Source organism: Esox lucius, chromosome 19, assembly GCF_011004845.1.
Source record: "Esox lucius isolate fEsoLuc1 chromosome 19, fEsoLuc1.pri, whole genome shotgun sequence".
Lineage (NCBI taxonomy): Eukaryota > Metazoa > Chordata > Actinopteri > Esociformes > Esocidae > Esox > Esox lucius.
In genome coordinates this window covers 33,216,784-33,235,839 of record NC_047587.1, presented here as the reverse complement: position 1 = coordinate 33,235,839, position 19,056 = coordinate 33,216,784, and the positions used below count along the sequence as shown (strand labels likewise).

General features: G+C 39.9%; 1 protein-coding gene across 10 annotated transcripts in view; it reads left to right on the top strand.

Annotated features, from left to right (window-relative positions):
• Positions 1–10,375: 10,375 nt before the first annotated feature.
• The window catches only part of cadps2 (Ca++-dependent secretion activator 2), a 203,319-nt gene continuing 194,638 nt past the window's right edge, over positions 10,376–19,056 (top strand). For 6 of the 10 annotated variants that reach the window (XM_029115027.2, XM_029115026.2, XM_029115022.2 and 3 more), the window contains exon 1: positions 10,376–10,950. In XM_029115027.2, the coding sequence (XP_028970860.1) occupies positions 10,639–10,950 (312 nt within the window). In that variant the 5' untranslated portion in view covers positions 10,376–10,638. The remainder of the gene's footprint in view (positions 10,951–19,056) is intronic. The other 4 variants (XM_029115029.2, XM_029115028.2, XM_029115025.2 and 1 more) reach the window with 1 other exon arrangement.

Genomic DNA, 19,056 nt, shown 5'->3' with positions numbered 1-19,056 from the left:
CTACCGCTCAAGGTTTTTATATAATGAGGATTCTAATGGGCAAGAATACCTATAATGAGAATTTGAACAAAGCATCCTAATACCACCAAATGTTTCATCCACACAGTAAAGCATATGATTATCTCTGACATAATACCGTCCCACACATGCAAATATGCTCATATAGGTAGGCATGCACATGCACACATCATTTTTTTTTCCCTTGTGGGAAACAGAAAATAAAAAATCCATGTTGTCTATCCCCTAAACCTATCCCTTACCCTAAACAAATCTTAACCTCAACCAAAATAACCCTAATGTCCGAACATAATGCATAAAACTTAAAAGTACAAATTTTAACACTAAACCTAATTGAACTCCAAATCTAACCCCTAAGCCACCAAGCATTTTCATGCTTTTATCGATAGAGTGGGGAAAGAGGTTCAATACATTTAAACTAGCAAAGTTAATCATGAAGTTATGAACCTTAGCATGAGGTACTTATAGTTTAGCTGATGTATTATCTTTAGCCAAAAACACAGGAGAGGATTCTGTGTCATATAAGTTCCCATGGTGTCACGTTCTACATATATTGGTACACTCAGTGCCGGCTTTTACCTTTTGGGGGCCACCTCTGCCATATTGGTTGAGGTCTCCCTAGCAGTCGGTGGCCCCTAGCGGTCAGGGGCCCTAAGCAACCGCTTATGTCGCTTATCCCTGGGTACACTCAAAATCAACACACAACAAAAGGTATTTTTAGTCAAATCTGTTGGAAAAGAAAACATTTCTCAGTTGCATGTCTTGCTTTCTCCCCAAGCCTGTGAAAAATGTAATGCTTTTGGCTGTTAAGGCAACACTCATTGTTGCCTTAACTCCTCCCTATTTCTGGGATTGGTTGAATAGTGTGGAAGAGAACTTCTTCCAAAATACCATTATTATAATGGATTTTTCAGGAGTTGTTGTTAGGTTAGGAAAAGACAAACCTTTTTATTTGTTATAATTTGCAGCGTGTAGTATAACATTTTGTCCACTTAAGTTCATTTATTTAAAGTGCAATATCACCATACTTCATGGTCCCAGAACACTTCACAAGGAGTCATCAAAATAAGGTACATAACATGAGGCACAAGATAAAATACAAAACACACAAACACAATTAGATATACAAACACAAGATAACATACACAATACAAAATAGATGACAATAAAACAGTAAAACATCAATGATAGAAGTTATAATAAAACACTGGAAGCCCTAAAAATTCTAAAACCCTATAAACTGTAGCCCTAACTAAAAGCCTTATCAAAAAGAAAGGTCTTAAGCCTACTCTTAAATGAAGAGATGTTGTTTGCACCCCGTACCCAAACTGGAATCTGATTCCACAAGTAAGGTGCTTGGTAGCTGAAAGCCCTGGCTCCTGTTTTAAGTTTGGAGATTTTTGGAACGACAAGTAATCCAGCGCTCTGGGAGCTGTAGTAGTGTGCTATGAGCTCTTTGTGGTATGATGGGGGTAGACCATGTAGGTAAGCAGAATAATTTTAAACTCTATTCTGGATTTAACAGGGAGCCAATGCAGAGAGGCCAAGACGGAGAAAGTATGTTCTCTCTTCCTAGTTCTAGTTATTATGCGGGCCACAGCATTTTGGATCAGTTGAGGCGTATGAAGAGACCAGTGGCTTTCTAGAACATTTTACATGGGGTGTCAAGTTGAAATTCAAGGGTGGCATATCATTCTATTGTTTATTATACTCGTACCAAACTTTGGTACGAGTCTTTCGAGTGTGCAAAATCTCTGAGTGTTGGCAGTTCCCTAAGTATTATATATGCAACTTACAAATTGAGGGAAAATATGCAGTATTTTAATATTGTTAATATTCTGCCAAGTGCAGAAGCATAAATCAATTCATCCTAAATATGTATTCCTTATATTGCTTGAAATAATACACAAACACTAAATATAGGCTACTGAGGTTATAGAGTAGCAATTAAATATACTAACTAAATTTAATTGCAACTGTTAATCACATGACCACACATCACATTTTGTTGATGTTATATTGATGTCCAGAGTTGTCTAATTAAAAATTATTGTAAACCATAACTTTCTCCACAGAATAAATTAACCATTGAATTATCCATAGCAAGCTACAACATTGTTCAATGTCCTTTTGCTAGCTATCAGGACAAGCATTACATGGCAATGATGGCAAGCTACTTCATCTGCAAATTTGCTAGCTGGCGAACTTGACCAATAAGATTGACGATTGTATTACATTAGCTAATAGATATCAGACATATGTAAACTATAATAAATGGCTGCTGCTAAAGCAAGATTATAAGATTCCATTTTGTATCGTATATTTAGTTAACGTGCAGAAGTACCTTATTCCATTACTGCTAGGTTGGTCTAGTGCGATCCTGACTGCTCAGTTGCGTAGAGTACCACGGACCGAGGGAGGGGGAGCAGCACGTCGAAAGAAACAGGCCTCCTGGACTCAACCTTTTAATGGGAAGGGGGGACTAAAATATATTATAACGGGTTACCATAGAGATTAACAACGAAAGTAGAAAAAATATAGTACTTTTCAATAAAATATGAATATATTACAGCTGGGGTTGCAGGACATGTTTTGCTAGTAGAATATATCAGACATATTTTACCTATAATACATGGCTGCTGCAAATAAAATAATAATTAAATTATATTTTCTATTGTATATTTAGTAAAAATATGCAGCAGTACCTTATTTAATTACTGCTAGGCTAGTCTAGTGTGATCCTGACAGCTCAGTTGCTAAGAATACCTTGACATGGACTGACACGGGTTTTTGCACAGGAAGGGATGGCGAGCAGCATAGTAATAGATGCAGGTGGACTCAACCATTTTACGGGGAAGACATTGGAACGGATTACCATAGAGATTAACAAGGAAAGTACAAAAAATATAATACTAAAATTAAGAATATATTATAGCAGCCACTCCTGACAAGTGGGGTGGCAAGAAATGTTTGTAGGGTGGCAACTGCCCGGTGGTTTCGCCAGTGGAAGAGACACTTAATCATAATTTTTTTTTTAGAATGTTCAGAAATGACTTAATTCCCTAACATTCTATGGGGGTATGGAAATGCTGTATTTGGGGCAGTAAATAGCCTGGAATCTGACCAGTAACCGAAAGGGTGCTTTATTGAATCCCAATCCAGTGTAAAAAGTCTGTGTTCTTGCTGAATAAGGCAGTTAACCCTAATTGCTGCCAGCTTGTTGCTGAAAATTAGAAATTGATTCAAATTTGGAGAAAACAATTGTGAAATTGAATAGTGTGCTCGCTTGTCAGAAAATTATAAAAAAGGCTTTCATAGAAATATAAAATTATTTTATGTAACCAAACTGCTTCTTTCTTTTTCTCTGTGATGCCCAATTAGTGATTATGGACATTCCTTGTCATAGCAACTCCCAGCAGGCTTGGGAGAGTCAAACAGGAAATGTCCGAAGCACACTGTCAAGTTCTTCTGCTTCCTATCATACTGCTTACACAGAACATCACACACCCAGTAAATCGCCCCTTCACTCTACTGCCCTCTGGGGGCGCAGGTACCGGTCCCTGAGGCGCAGAAGGGCTGGCTTTGGCAAAAGCCTGGTACCCACAGCTATAGCAGCCCTAAACAAGGTGTCTTGCTGAGGGAACTGCAGTATGAGTCTTTCACAGGATGTTTTAGCTGTATTGTAAAACATCCTGTGATAGCTGTATTATGGTTGTATAAGCTACAACTATAGGTAAAACATTTGAGATTCTGTCCACTATTAGGGGAAAAAATGTTTTACCCCATTCTTCATTTTCCCACTAAGTTCTACACTTATGAGTTGGTAACTCTAATAATTTGGTCATGGCAAATGTCTATGTGACAAGATAACAAGATACCCGCCACTGCTGAACACATTTGTCTATATCTAAGGCTCTATGTGTCTGAGAGGGAAATGGCTCCCTGGATCCACTGGCTCTCCTCTTTCGAATAGTTTATATCACCCGTTTGTGTGGCAAAATTGTGCTGAACACAGTAAAAGAAAATTGGCTTGGCTAACAAACATAATCAGACACATAACTAAATTCAATCACTCCAGTGATCACGCCTGTGCAAAATATGTTAGATGTTTGTTTAAGTACTGGGTCCGTAAGTGTCGGGTCCCTCATTAAAAATGACCAGTGAGTCTATGGGATAAATCTCCCCTCCTGTTGAAATGTAAAAGTTGCTAAGACCTGCAAATCCATTGGTTCATTTATTCATATTAGGAAATGGAATAACAGAAAATTATTTATTGTGTTTGGTTAAGCTCCAATGGATATTTTGGGGGACTAGCATTGGATCACAGTGAATAGCACTGCCCAATCTTATTTATTAACAAAGCTGAGATTGTCCTGATTAAAATGGTGTGCAACTTGGAAAACATTTTTTTTTTTGATATGTTATGAAGTAGAGGCATGTCCACACAAAGCCTTCTTCCATTGGGAAACAGGGTGGCAGCCAGTATGGCAAAATGAATCTGTATTTCTGACATTTTAAAGGCTCAATGAAGAGAAATGGCAATTCTAAATAGCAGTTCAGTAAAGATGTCAGTAAACTTTCTGACATTCGGTAACAAAGTTTTACTAACCTTTTCCACACTGCTAATGCAAGACGACAGGCTGACTGATCAAGAGTGTGAAGATCAATCTGCTAAAAGCATTACCACGGGTGAAGGGGTGCAACAACCAAAATGTTGCTTAACATGTATGCTAATAATACATTTTACATAAACTGCTCCCCCCCCCAAAAAAAGGGGACACTTAAATCACACATCAGGTCACGTGAAAAACAGAACACCCCTCTCCTTCCAAATGGTTTTGCCTTACTTGAAACGTATCGCGCATCCTGCATTTAATGCGCTGCCCACTGGCTGGTTAGCTCATAATTCAAGTGCCTTGACTAGGTAATTCTGTTACAGCTACGAGTCAATACATCGGTTATCAGCATGCGAGCAGCCAGCTAGCTAACATACAGCATACAATGATTTACTGGTGAGCGCGTGAACCAATTCTTCCTGCTGCTCTTTTCGCCCTCCCTGTCTGACAAAATCTAAAGTTAATTTCCTATCATCGGAAATAGATATAAATAATAAAAGAATGGCTGGCTACCAAGTTAGTTGCACTAAGCTTTAGTGGTGCTAGCTTGGAATGTATTGCTCAGCAGCAATAATGCGTTGCTACAGTAGCTACATTATCTTAAGAAATCTGTAACATTACTAGGCTCAGTTGGATCACATCCTCTTGGAAGGCAGACACTTTTGTATTCTGAAATGAATATACTGTACCATCAGTTAATATATTTATCAGCTCATGAGGTCTGTTCGTCCTTTCTACAGTCACATTAGAAGACAGAAGATATGCTAATATACTGATTCTCGCTGCTGTTGATTATGGCATATACATTTGCAAATGTAATCATAAACTACCGGCTCAATTTATGTTTTCTGTCGTTGTTAAAAGCAATCCAACCCTCTATTAAACATCTCAAACCTGATCCAAAGTACATCATTATTATAGACCTATGAATGGGTCAATAACAGTGCTTTTTTGGCCTGCAAATAGATTTTGACAAACACATTTTACATGAAATAAAAATATTTCCAGCCCTCCATTGAACTTCAAAATCCCTATATGGGCCTTGAACCAAAAGGTTTGCCTACTTATTTTATAACTGGTTTTAGGTGTCGTGTCACAGTTAAGGATGACCAAAATACACTTGGCATTGTGTACGGTTTATCATTGTAATATGGACTAAAGTGGTACATCAGAAAGGAAGGAAGTTCAGTTAACTTATTGGCACATAGTGAAAAGAATACTTATTGTTGTTATGCATTGAAAAGTTTGGCTATTTCTCCTGCAAGTGTAGGCATATATTTTGTGATTTATAATTTTTTTTAAATCACTGGGTGTGCCCTTTTTTGGGGTTGGCCCCTGCCCCTTCATAGGTCTGTGCATGTGCCTGCCTCATGTAGTCTACACTCACCTAAAGGATTATTAGGAACACCATACTAATACTGTGTTTGACCCCCTTTCGCCCTCAGAACTGCCTTAATTCTACGTGGCATTGATTCAACAAGGTGCTGAAAGCATTCTTTAGAAATGTTGGCCCATATTGATAGGATAGCATCTTGCAGTTGATGGAGATTTGTGGGATGCACATCCAGGGCACAAAGCTCCCATTCCACCACATCCCAAAGATGCTCTATTGGGTTGAGATCTGGTGACTGTGGGGGCCATTTCAGTACAGTGAACTCATTGTCATGTTCAAGAAACCAATTTGAAATGATTCGAGCTTTGTGACATGGTGCATTATCCTGCTGGAAGTAGCCATCAGAGGATGGGTACATGGTGGTCATAAAGGGATGGACATGGTCAGAAACAATGCTCAGGTTGGCCGTGGCATTTAATCCATGCACAATTGGGGTCTAAAGTGTGCCAAGAAAACATCCCCCACACCATTACACCACCACCACCAGCCTGCACAGTGGTAACAAGGCATGATGGATCCATGTTCTCATTCTGTTTACGCCAAATTCTGACTCTACCATCTGAATGTCTCTACAGAAATCGAGACTCATAAGACCAGGTAAAATTCTTCCAGTCTTCAACTGTCCAATTTTGGTGAGCTTGGGCAAATTGTAGCCTCTTTTTCCTATTTGTAGTGGAGATGAGTGGTACCCGGTGGGGTCTTCTGCTGTTGTAACCCATCCGCCTCAAGGTTGTGCATGTTGTGGCTTCACAAATGCTTTGCTGCATACCTCGGTTGTAACGAGTGGTTATTTCAGTCAAAGTTGCTCTTCTATCAGCTTGAATCAGTCGGCCCATTCTCCTCTGACCTCTAGCATCAACAAGGCATTTTCGCCCACAGGACTGCCGCATACTGGATGTTTTTCCCTTTTCACACCATTCTTTGTAAACCCTAGAAATGGTTGTGCGTGAAAATCCCAGTAACTGAGCAGATTGTGAAATACTCAGACCGGCCCGTCTGGCACCAACAACCATGCCATGCTCAGAATTGCTTAAATCACCTATCTTTCCCATTCTGACATTCAGTTTGGAGTTCAGGAGATTGTCTTGACCAGGACCACACCCCTAAATGCATTGAAGCAACTGCCATGTGATTGGTTGATTAGATAATTGCATTAATGAGAAATTGCAAAGGTGTTCCTAATAATGCTTTAGGTGAGTGTATTTCTGACAGTTTGGTCAGAAACATGCACACCAGTAACCCACTAGAGGTCCAATCCAACTTTATTCATAAAGCACATTTAAAAACAACCAGGTTGACCTATGTGCTGTACATTCACATAAAATAAATGAAGATTTCATCAATTTAATGGATACATAAATAAATAAAACAATCAATCACTAAAAAACAATATACAACTCTCATACAGAGTTAAAAGCCAAAGAGTAGAGGTGAGTTTTTAGTCGGGTTTTGAAAACAGGAAGGCTCGAGGCCAGTCTGACATGAAGAGGCAATTCATTCCAGTCTTGGGGCCGTGGCTGAAAAAGCTTGATCCCCCTGTTCTTGAGCTGTGTTTTGGAGACAAGAAGGAGTAACTGGTCAGTTGACCTTAATGCCCTTGAAAGAGTATGGCTTCAATAAATCTGTAATATAGGCTGGAGCTAGGCCATGAAGGGCTTTGAAAACAAACAATTGAATCTTAAAATCTATCCTAAAATTATTGGGAGCCAGTGAAGGGAGGCAAGAACAGGGGAGATGTGGTCTCGCTTACAAGTTCCTATAAGGATACGAGCTGCAGCATTTTGAACCATTTGTAGTCGAGAGAGGGAGGCCTGGCTAACACCATCATATAAAGCGTTACAATAATCGAGGCATGCTGTGATAAAAGCATGTATAACACTCAAAATCTGTGAAGGATAAAAGTGGCTTTAGCTTCGTAAGAAGACTAAGTTGAAAGAAGCCAGCATTCACAACAGAAGTAATCTGTTTCTCCAGTTTATTTTTATGCCAAGGTTTCTTGCAACAGACTTAACATAGGGTTCCATGGCACCCAGGTCCATTTGAGAGGCAACAGAAGTTCCACTGGATCTAAAAATCATGACATCAGTTTTAAATGTAAGGCCATCCAGGCTTTGATGTCATTAAAACAGCCAAGCAATCTTTTTAAGGAGCTACCACCATTTCTTTTAAAATAACATCTGATTGATCTGAAATACAGTGTAGACATGTTAATGTTGTAAATGACCATTGTAGCTGGAAATGGCACATTTTCAATGGCATATCTAAAAAGGCGTACAGAGGCCCATTATCAGCAACCCTTTTCTGTTACAATTGCAATTAGTGTTTGCTAATCCAAGTTAATCATTTTAAAAGGCTAATTGATCATTAGAAAACCCTTTTGCAATTATATTAGCACCTCTGAAAACTGTTGTGCTGGTTAAAGATGCAATAAAACCTTTGGACTAGTTGAGTATCTGGAGCATCAGTAATTTTAGGTTCAATTACAGGCTCAAAATGGCCAGAAACAAATCACTTTCTATTGGAACTCATTAGTCTATTCTTGTACTGAGCAATGAAGGCTATTTTATGTGAAAAATTGCCAATAAACTGAAGATCTCATAAAATGCTGTGTACTACTCCCTTCACAGAATAGCGCAAACTGGCTCTAACCAGAATAGAAAGAGTGGGAAGCCCTGGTGCACAACTGAGCAAGAGGACAAATACATTACAGGGTCTAGTTTGAGAAACAGATGTCTCACAGGTCCTCAATTGGCAGCTTCATTAAATAGTACCCACAAAACACCAGTTTCAATGTCAACTGTGAAGAGGCAACTCTGGTGAAGAGGCCTTCTGGTGACTTGAGAAGGCATGGACATCTGACAACGTCTGACATTATTCTGGTGTTCATAAAACCACCCTTGAATTTGTTTGGGGGCATGATCATCCTGGAATATGGGAACATCATGGGGGAACAGTGTTTGCACCATAGCGTGCACCTGGCCTACTATACATCTGTGCCACCTGGTGCCACCGGAGGGTCTTATTAACCCCATACACCTTTGCTCACATTTGCTCCCTTAGCTTTGGGATACTTGTGCAAATGCAGGGTTGAGTAGAGGAAGGATGAGTTCATTTGGGATTTACCATGTGTTCAGAGTCTCACTGATTCAGTCCCCGCATTGGCCGACTGAACAGTGGAAGGAGTGAAACCCTTAACACATGGAGTGGATATGGTCACTAACACATCAGTACTCTACCTGTCACATAATTTGTTTCCTTGAGTGTTGTGGTTATGTTAGTAAAGGTGTAGCATACTTTGGTAGGTGCACCATAAGGGTATTGCAAGTTAATATTCTGAGCTGGTATACTGTAGTCTTGCCCAAAACACAGGCTAGAGCAGGCGATGAAGGCAAAGTTAAACGTCTGTAGGTTACTCATACTCACCAACCCTTACTCACCAGGGCATGCAACGTTAAACATATTAGTAATCTGAGAAAAAGTACTCAATATTTAAACAGCAAAGCACAGGCCATAGGCTCTGACGTTGATTACACGAACTGTTTCAAGGCTCTGCGCTCTAACCAAATTACGCACGCTCCACTCCATCTCCTTTTGCATTTGTACTCTGGCATAATGCTTTAAAGTAGCATATAGCTTCAATATAGCCACGTTTTGCCACTGCCCAATGAAAATCTCACTTAAAAAAGAAAGTACGGCTTTTGAGATGACATAAAGGATGGCAGTGAGAACGTGTACTGCTTGTTTTCAAATAATTAATTCAATGAAATGACTGTTTGTCTCGGCAAAGAATGCATTCGCTTGTTTTATTACTATAAATAAAGTTTTGAATTTTCAAACTCCGAACTGTGAAACCGTATACAGCCAGACTATTTTAAAATAATCAGGGAACATGGTGTATTTAATAATTGTTTCTTAATTGTTTCCTAATTGTATTATTTTATCAGAAAGCAGTATAGTAGTAGGAAGTCCTAATGTTCACTTAAATGTCATTCTCTGATTTTGCTTTCAATTGCTAACGCATCCAAACTATTTGCCATACATACCTATGTACTAGCAGGACACTCGTTTCAAACTAAAGGGTCCCCCTTCCTGGCCATCACCCGGTTTAAAACCTGGAGTGTAATTAGAGCCCCCCATTCATTTTGGTTTTTACAAATTTTGGGGATAAAAGGTATTTAACGCATATTAGAAGTTATTATATGTAATGTTAGGGCGACGAATGCTGTATAGTTGGTACTGTTATTTGACAATTGCATGTGTTACTGTTTAGTGGTGACGCTGATGTGTGGCTTTAAGAATGGCAAGGCACCTCCCACGTGCTGCTTGTTGTCCATTCTACAGGTTACCCACCTGTACTGCATAGCTCAGACTGTATCCGCAGCCAGCCGCACAGTTCTCTCAGTCGTTCCACAGAACTCAACCAAATATTCCAAGTGGCGCCGACTCGCGTTTGTCAAAACTCCGCCCTCGCATTCATGTCAAGAAACATTTTACTCATGAGTCGTCGTCACAGCTCCATAAAACACTGGGGAATATAGACAATTCAAGTGAAGCCACTAGCGCCACGTTGGCTACACACGGGGAATAGGAGTTGGACTGTTGGTGTAAAAGATGTTGGACCCGTCGTCCAGCGATGACTCGGGGGGAGAGATTGACGAGGACACTGAAGTTTCAAAAGCTCCCCAACAAAAGCTTGCGACTTCCTCCGGGCAAGGAGGTAAACATAAGAAACGACAACCCACCGAACAACCACAAGCCAAAAGTCCTACTGTCGAAGACGAGCAGAAAAATGAGCAGGAAAGACTTCTCAAAGAGGAAGCTGAGAGGAAAACTAAACTACAGATTTATGTATTTGTGTTGCGATGTATCGCTTACCCTTTCAATGCTAAACAACCCACGGATATGGCACGCAGGCAACAGAAGGTGAGTGGATCACCTTTCAAATAAAGTAGCCAATTCACATGCACCTGTTTTTCTCTCCGTTTTGCACCTGAAGTGATGTTAAACCAACTTGAACCAATTGTAACCCTTGAATGCACATCCATTTCTGAAGAACCTGAACTGGTACTTTTTTCCTTCATGAGCCTAATTAATAAGTTGCCTACCCTAATCTGGGAGTTGCGCATTTAATCGTTGAACACCGTTTGTTTTGACGGGTGGCAGGTGGTACTTCGTCCTTTGCTCCCACAAGCGACCCTTCAATAGAATATTGCAGTAAAACTGTGATACCCGCGATCAGTTATGGTATTTTATACAGTATTTACGGAAATACTGCAGTGTAGGCTACTGCAGCTGAACTACACTGAAGTATTACATGTAATACTTACCACATAATGCAGAGTTTTATGGCACCCTGACTGAAATGTTTTTACTCCAGTATTGATTGTTGGGTTTGTTATCTATGGATAAAAAAAGTTATATCGCTCTAAAATTGCTAAATTATATAATAGTAATTTCCATTGCGTAAAGGGGTTATCCACCCAAGTTACAATACATGACAATATCGGTTGTAAAATGTTTCTGCATTTCGTATAGCATGCAACATGTGTTTTTTTTTTTTTTTTGAAAATGAGGCTCAAGTTAACTACAAAATCCACCCTGCAATGCACTGTCAAGACAGGCTGGTTAGATAAATATTTACTTAAGTCGCTAGGTAGCTAAAGATAATTCCAAATGTAATATCCGCATGTGATGTTTCATAGTTTTCAGAATAAGTCCTATGAAGTCAGTTTGCTGTGACAATTCCAGTCTGCAAGCAGGGCATGGTTAAGCTAAAATGTTCAACACAATGACAACTCAAAACATGCCCAAAAGGCATGGAAAAAGTAGCGCAGGTTTGTAGGAATGAGAGAGAGGCCTGTATTCAGTATATCTATGTTCAGAATCAGCTTTATTCGCCAGGTATGTGTACACACGAGTAATTTGACTCTGGATTATACAGGCTCGCGATGTGCTAACTCATAAAATCTAAACAAAGGACACTCAACAAGAGTAACCGAATATACCTTACACATAAATACACATAATAAACCAAAATAACAACATAGTAAGACTGATGAGACAATAGTGCAATGAGCATGGTACTGAAAATACATATTTTTATGCAGGTGTGATTCATTACTACACCATTTCTTTATTTTACGCTTTGATTGGAGTTTCCTGGTAAATGTTTCAGATTATGAATGACCGCTTTAACATTATTAGATATGTAAAGCACTTACACATTTGTTGACTAACTTTGTAAACCTTTGCTTTCAAACTCTATACTCTTTATTGGGCACAAAATGGTGAATGATGGATGATAGTTTTTGTATGGGCATTGGGCTGGATTCAAACCCATATGCCTCTGCTGTACGTGTACCAGAAGCATGGCTTAGGATGCTGGACCACCCCAGGCCACTTAGATATTATTCCAATTTAATGACGTCATTACTTACAATGAGTAAAACTTATTGTTCTTTTTTTAAGCTATGGTAAAAGTGTTTCTTTGTCGGAATGGGCATTTTTGAAATGCTCCTGACTAAATAATAAAAATGAAAATACCCATTCAGACTGATTTCAAATACCTTACTAACTGAAGGTCAGGTGTCACAAAAGAGGAAACTAATTTACAATCATCACCTTGTGACAACTGCATGTGTCTACAAATTGTTCACACTCCTCTTACTAACACAAAGATACATTTGTTCAGTTTTAAAACTTATATCCAGCAATTCGACACATTTTGGTATGTCTTGTGGGGATGAGTTACTCAATAAATGGGCCTAGGTCAGTGATCAACCATTCTGTCAATGATAACATATATATAGACCCCCTTAAATTAACCGCTGGGCCTTAAATCCAGTTCCACAGCTTTTTTTCATTCCTCGCTTTTCAGAGGCCAGTAGACTTGGCACACCAGGTGTGTTCAAATAATTATCAGATTATAACAGAAAACCAGCAGGCTTGTAGGGTATGAGTGATCTAGAGCATTTTCTCAATACAAAATAATCTCAATCTAGTGCACACCTTCTTGGGGTGTGGGCAATATGCAGACAAATGTGGCCCTGCACACTTTCTTTTCTTGTTTCAGTTGGGTGTCTCGATTTCTATACTCTCTGATACAATTCCCTGCAGAAATAGTGGCACCCATGGTAAGAGCAAGGGTGAGGGCTCCACAAAATGAATTGTGGTTAATCAGATTGCTCTTACTTTAAATAAGAGAGACATTTACATTTTAACTTGGGTAATCAAGAAATGCATATCTCTACCAAAGACATGCTCCAATTAAGGGCACCTGTTGGAGCCCTTATAAACCACTTCAAATAGAAGTATTTTGACACCCTGTTTCTCTGGGGTATGAACATAATGACACACATGCCAAATTCCTTTAGTCATCCATCAACATGGGGTACAAACTCCCTTAGTCATGCATCATCATTTGGGGTACGAACTCCCTTAGTCATGCATCAACATGGGGTACAAACTCCCTTAGTCATGCATCAACATGGGGTACAAACTCCCTTAGTCATCCATCAACATGGGGTACAAACTCCCTTTGTCATCCATCAACATGGGGTACAAACTCCCTTTGTCATCCATCAACATGGGGTACAAAGTCCCTTTGTCATCCATCAACATGGGGTACAAACTCCCTTAGTCATCATCAACATGGGGTACAAACTCCCTTAGTCATGCATCAACATGGGGTACAAACTCCCTTAGTCATGCATCAACATGGGGTACAAACTCCCTTAGTCATGCATCAACATGGGGTACAAACTCCCTTAGTCATGCATCAACATGGGGTACAAACTCCCTTAGTCATGCATCAACATGGGGTACAAACTCCCTTAGTCATCCATCAACATGGGGTACAAACTCCCTTAGTCATCCATCAACATGGGGTACAAACTCCCTTAGTCATCCATCAACATGGGGTACAAACTCCCTTAGTCATCCATCAACACAACGTCAGAAAACACATTAAATGAGTCAAAGGGAATGAGGCAATAGCTGCAGTCAAATCAGAAAAGATAGAGAAATGGCACTGACAAAATAATTGACACCCTAGACTGAATATTTGGTGGTACAGCACTTGCCCAGATTAACTCCACTCAAGTGTGTATAGCCATGGATGGACTTCCTGCACATCTGTATTGGCAGTTTGATCTAGGCTATTTTGTTTCTCCCAGCTGCTGTTTTTGGTCACTCCTCAGGTTTTTGGGGGGATTTAGATCTGCACTAATTTCTGGACACTTTAGAACAGTTCAGCATTTTGTGTTTTTTGTGTTTATAACTTTTTCTCCTTACATGCTCACTATGTAGTTCACCTGGTTTAGTTTTTTAGCATTACACAATAATTCCAGTCTTTTGGTGCCTATGTCCCAGCTTTTTTGAAACATCTTTGCTGCATCAAATTCAAAGTGGGCATATGTTTCAAGAAACAACAACATTTCTGTTTCAACATTTGATATCTTGTCTAGGTACTATTTTCTATTCAATGTAGGTTTTATAAGATTTGGATTCTGTTTGTCTTTAAATTTTACACGGCGTCCCAAATCCTTTGGAAACAGGGTTGTATGTTAGTTGCTAGAGCTGGATGAGATTAGGAAATCCCTGGTGACAATGCCTCCCCATGGTTTGCTGGGCAATTTGAAATGCCTTTGTGCCTTCCCCACCCACTGGTGGCAGTCAATGCTCATACCTAGACTGTGGTGGTCAACTTCATGCTTCAGAGTGCTTTAAACCACTGCTTCACATGGAAGGCCGCTGTTAGCTCTAATCTGCCAACTAACATGGGCTAGTTGATTTGGAAATTTCTTATAAATAGCTCCGTTAACCAGTTATACGGTAGGTTTCACATCAGTTGACAGAAATGAGAGCTAAGAACTACCAATGCACTATAATTTCAAAATTGGCATTTGTGCATTCTGCTATTATAAGGCATACAGCTGGAATTTGCATTAGGTGAAACAGTGCCACTGATCACTCCAGGCACATTATCGCAAGAGAAAAAGGAGACCACCCGGTTTACCAGAGACAGGGTGGATTTGCACTCTAATGAAGGCAAAAAAAATTCAGCTTCTCACAGCACTCGCACAAAACCCCCAGGATCGGAATTAATCGAAGAAGTCAAACCTCAAGCACTTGTGTTGATTTTTGTGGCATGGTTTCAATAAACCTAAATTCCATGATCCCACTGGGAAGAGGAAACTGGTCCAAAGATAAGAAACATGGTACAGTGAGAGTTGAGATTGAGTCTAAATAAGCAGATGGAGTAATCATCAGAAAGATCTTCAATCTGGATAGGTGTATTTGAGCTGTGCTCTGCAGAATTAAAGGCAGCTATGCTCGTTGGATATACCCATTCTGAATTGAACAAATCATGATATTTTGTTTTACTTTGTTCTTCCCCTTGATAACACACTGACGTGTCACTCGTCTGGTTCCTTTTAGGAACTTCTTTAAAAACAAAGCTGTTGACGAAACCCTAGCTAAGCAAAATTATGAGTCAATCAAACTTCTTATGCGATAAATGTTTCACAGAGTGTGAAAGTTATTAGCTACTTATGCACTTTGGAAATAAAGAAAACTACTATAGTGACAAACCAGGATAGGTCTGATGAAGTGTAGGGGTGTTGTGCATGATAATAGCATGAAAACCAAGTGCTTACAGGAACCAAATAAAAAGTCTGCAAGCATTCTTCTGGCCAAATACTTTAAAGAGCCTCCTTTACAGACCAGTGGTTACTAGGTCTTCAATGTAGTGATGTGGTTGTGTCAGCCAGGTTATTTGACTTTGGGTAATGCTTATTATTTGGCATAGTGTTAGTATGGGGGTTATGTTTAGATTTAGGCATTACAGGTTAGGCTTCAAGGTTAGGTTACATTTCCCGTTGCATCCTTCCCTCACTCGTGAACAAGACCCCTAGATACTTAAACTCCTCCACTTGAGGCAGGTACTCTCCACCAACCTAACATTGATCAAAAGCCTTAAAGAACTAGGATGTGGATCAGCTTTATTTCTGGAACAATATGCTGTTTTATTCTTGGTGGGATTGTATGGATCATACGGTTACCTGACGCAACTGGACAAACCAGTTCAGCTGCCTCTGTTGCATCCTAGTTTGCATACATGACTGGTTGTGGTGGGACTTAAGGCAAAGGTATACTTCTATTTGAAAATGGGTGCATAGTTACCATTTGTGCACAGACGGGAATTCGGCTATTAGCACACACTATTTATATTCTAGCATTTTCACGTTTTGCATACTGCGATTTGGTCAGTGCGCCCAACTGTTTGTGATATTACAGCTAAGTGATAGATTAGGAGTATGTGAGCCCAGCAAAATAGTTCAATGTGCCATGTGACCGAGGTATGCCCCCAGCCTTATACTACTAGTACAACTAGTATTTTTTAGATTTTGCTCTTTAGTCAGGATCAGACAGAATCCATGTTGTTAGCACATTTGGACTGGTGGTCCGTATAACCACAAACTGCTTTTGTCTGTTGGTCGGAAACTGCTTCAGAGTAGCTTACCTTCTCTCCGCAGAGCTCCATTTGGCAAATCCCAGAATGCAAAAAGTTATATTCAAGAGAGAGAATCCAGCAGGAGGATGACTGACACAGTGGCTAGTGGGTTACTAAATAGTGGATTGACCGAAACATGCACTTTTATTTCTTAATCACTTGCATTTTGAATGCACACACCTGTTCCTCACACATTTCTTTGACAATGTAATTCTTCTGCAAGTACCTCTCCTATAAGACTTGCCTTCCGACTTTACACTAAAAAGCTGTCTCTCAGTGCCAGTCCTTATCCCTTCTATCATTCTTATTTTCTCTTTAAAATCCCTTAACCACAAGGGAACATACAACAATTTTTTAATTCAGCTATTATGATTGATATTACAATTTTGAAGATTTGCAGGGCTCAACGTATAATTTTTTTTACCACAGGGCAAGTGGGTTTGAAACTTACTGTCCCTCCTTGCAAAAGTTGTAATTTATCACCGTTACAACATATAACCAAATACTTTTGTTACTTAACATGTTTAATCCTTTATGAAATGCATTCTGGATATATAAAACAAAAAAAATATTTCTTTCATCACATTTCGAATTATAAAAAATAATAAAAACATTTGACTTTTAAACGAAACACTAACTGATTCATCCCCAGAGAACAAGGCGAACGGCTGGTCGGTCTTAGTTGTTGTTGCTATAAGTCGTGCTGTTTGCTTTTGGCATGGCGCGTCAGTTTGCGAAAGTTGTCAGAGCCTTTGTGAAAAGACACATTTGTCCGCTGGAATCGGGAATTTATGACCACACCGTGGCCCTCATTTATCATTCTTGCTTAGAAACGGGCGTATATGTTGGCGTAAGATTTTGCTTACACTCCTCTCACCGCCTGATTTATGAAGCTGTGCATACCTTTAAAATCCAGGTGTACGCAATACCTTCCCTTGATAAATGCCGCGGCTGAAAACGATCGTCATTAGAATAACACGCCCCTATATATTCAAGTCTCCGCTTCCCCCACGCCCTCATTTTACGCCATGGACACACGGAAGACGGCAAAAAAGAGAAACTTCTCTGACGTGGAGATTGAGACGATCACCAGGGAGGTAGAAAGCAGTTTAAAAAAGCGGAATAAAAGATGATGATGTGATGTGATGTGGAGTGCCATTCATTCACATTAATAATTGCATTACAATTTGTAATATTCGTCTTATTATTTTATTATATTTATTATAAATGACGTTTATTGTTATTTAGAAGAAGAATGTCGCTCCAGCGTGTCCTAGGTCTTCCCCGGGGTCTCCTCCCGGTGGGACGGGACCGGAACACCTTCCCAGGAAGGCGTTCCGGAGGCATCCGAAACAGATGCCCATGCCACCTCAGCTGACCCCTCTCGATGTGGAGGAGCAGCGGCTCTACTCTGAGCTCCTCCCGGGTGACCGAGCTTCTCACCCTATCTCTAAGGGATCGCCCGGCCACCCTGCGGAGAAAGCTAATTTCAGCCGCCTGTATCCGGGATCTTGTCCTTTCGGTCATGACCCAAAGCTCATGACCATAGGTGAGAGTAGGAACGTAGATTGACTGGTAAATCAAGAGCTTCGCCTTGCGGCTCAGCTCTTTCTTCACCACGACAGACCGATACATCGACTGCATTACTGCAGAAGCTGCACCGATCCGTCTGTCAATGTCGTTATTATTATTATTTCTATTATTATTATTTAAAAGAAGAAGAATGTCATTTTTATTATTTTGTCAGTCTGATTTATATTTTGGTCATTAAAGGCCTTTTATTACTGAACCCAGTCCGTGCGCAACTGCCGGGCCTAAAGCTTCGTTCACACCAGACACGGCATAAAATTACCGTAATTTAACGCAAACATCGCTATCAATCTACGCAAAAAACGCAATCAATCTTCCGCATCTTCATAACCAGTATCGCAAAGACGGAGGAGAACCTCATTTTGCTAGTGTCTAGCCACCCTTGTTTGTATGATACTACCTCGGACGTTTACCGAGACCTAAATGTTAAAAATGCTGCGTGGAAAAGTGTAGCCATGCAAGCATGAGCAGAAGCTTTCTCAGTTTGTTTCATTGTAGTAGATGAAATGAAAACGTCATCCAGGCTGTATATATATATTTTTTTTTTTCCCCCCCTCAAATATGATTTAACCAATCAGGTCTAGGATATGTCTCGCTCAAATATTTAGCGTTTCAAACTTTGATCTGGTAGGCTATTACAAATAATTAATGAGCTGTCAAATCTATTTTTGCGATCCCATAAACCCGTAATTGAAAGCTACATATTAGCTCTTCTTCGGTGGTACATCAACTTCCGTTTCTGATACCGTACGGAAAAGCACCGCACAAGTTGGAAAATTTCAACTCATGCGACACACCTGCCGTACCGCAACCAAATCTGGCCGAGTACGGTAGATTAGACGCAGCGGTGCGGATTGCTTTCTATTGAAATGAATGGACTTCCGCCGGAACGCATAAAGATTGCCGTGTCTGGTGTGAACGAAGCT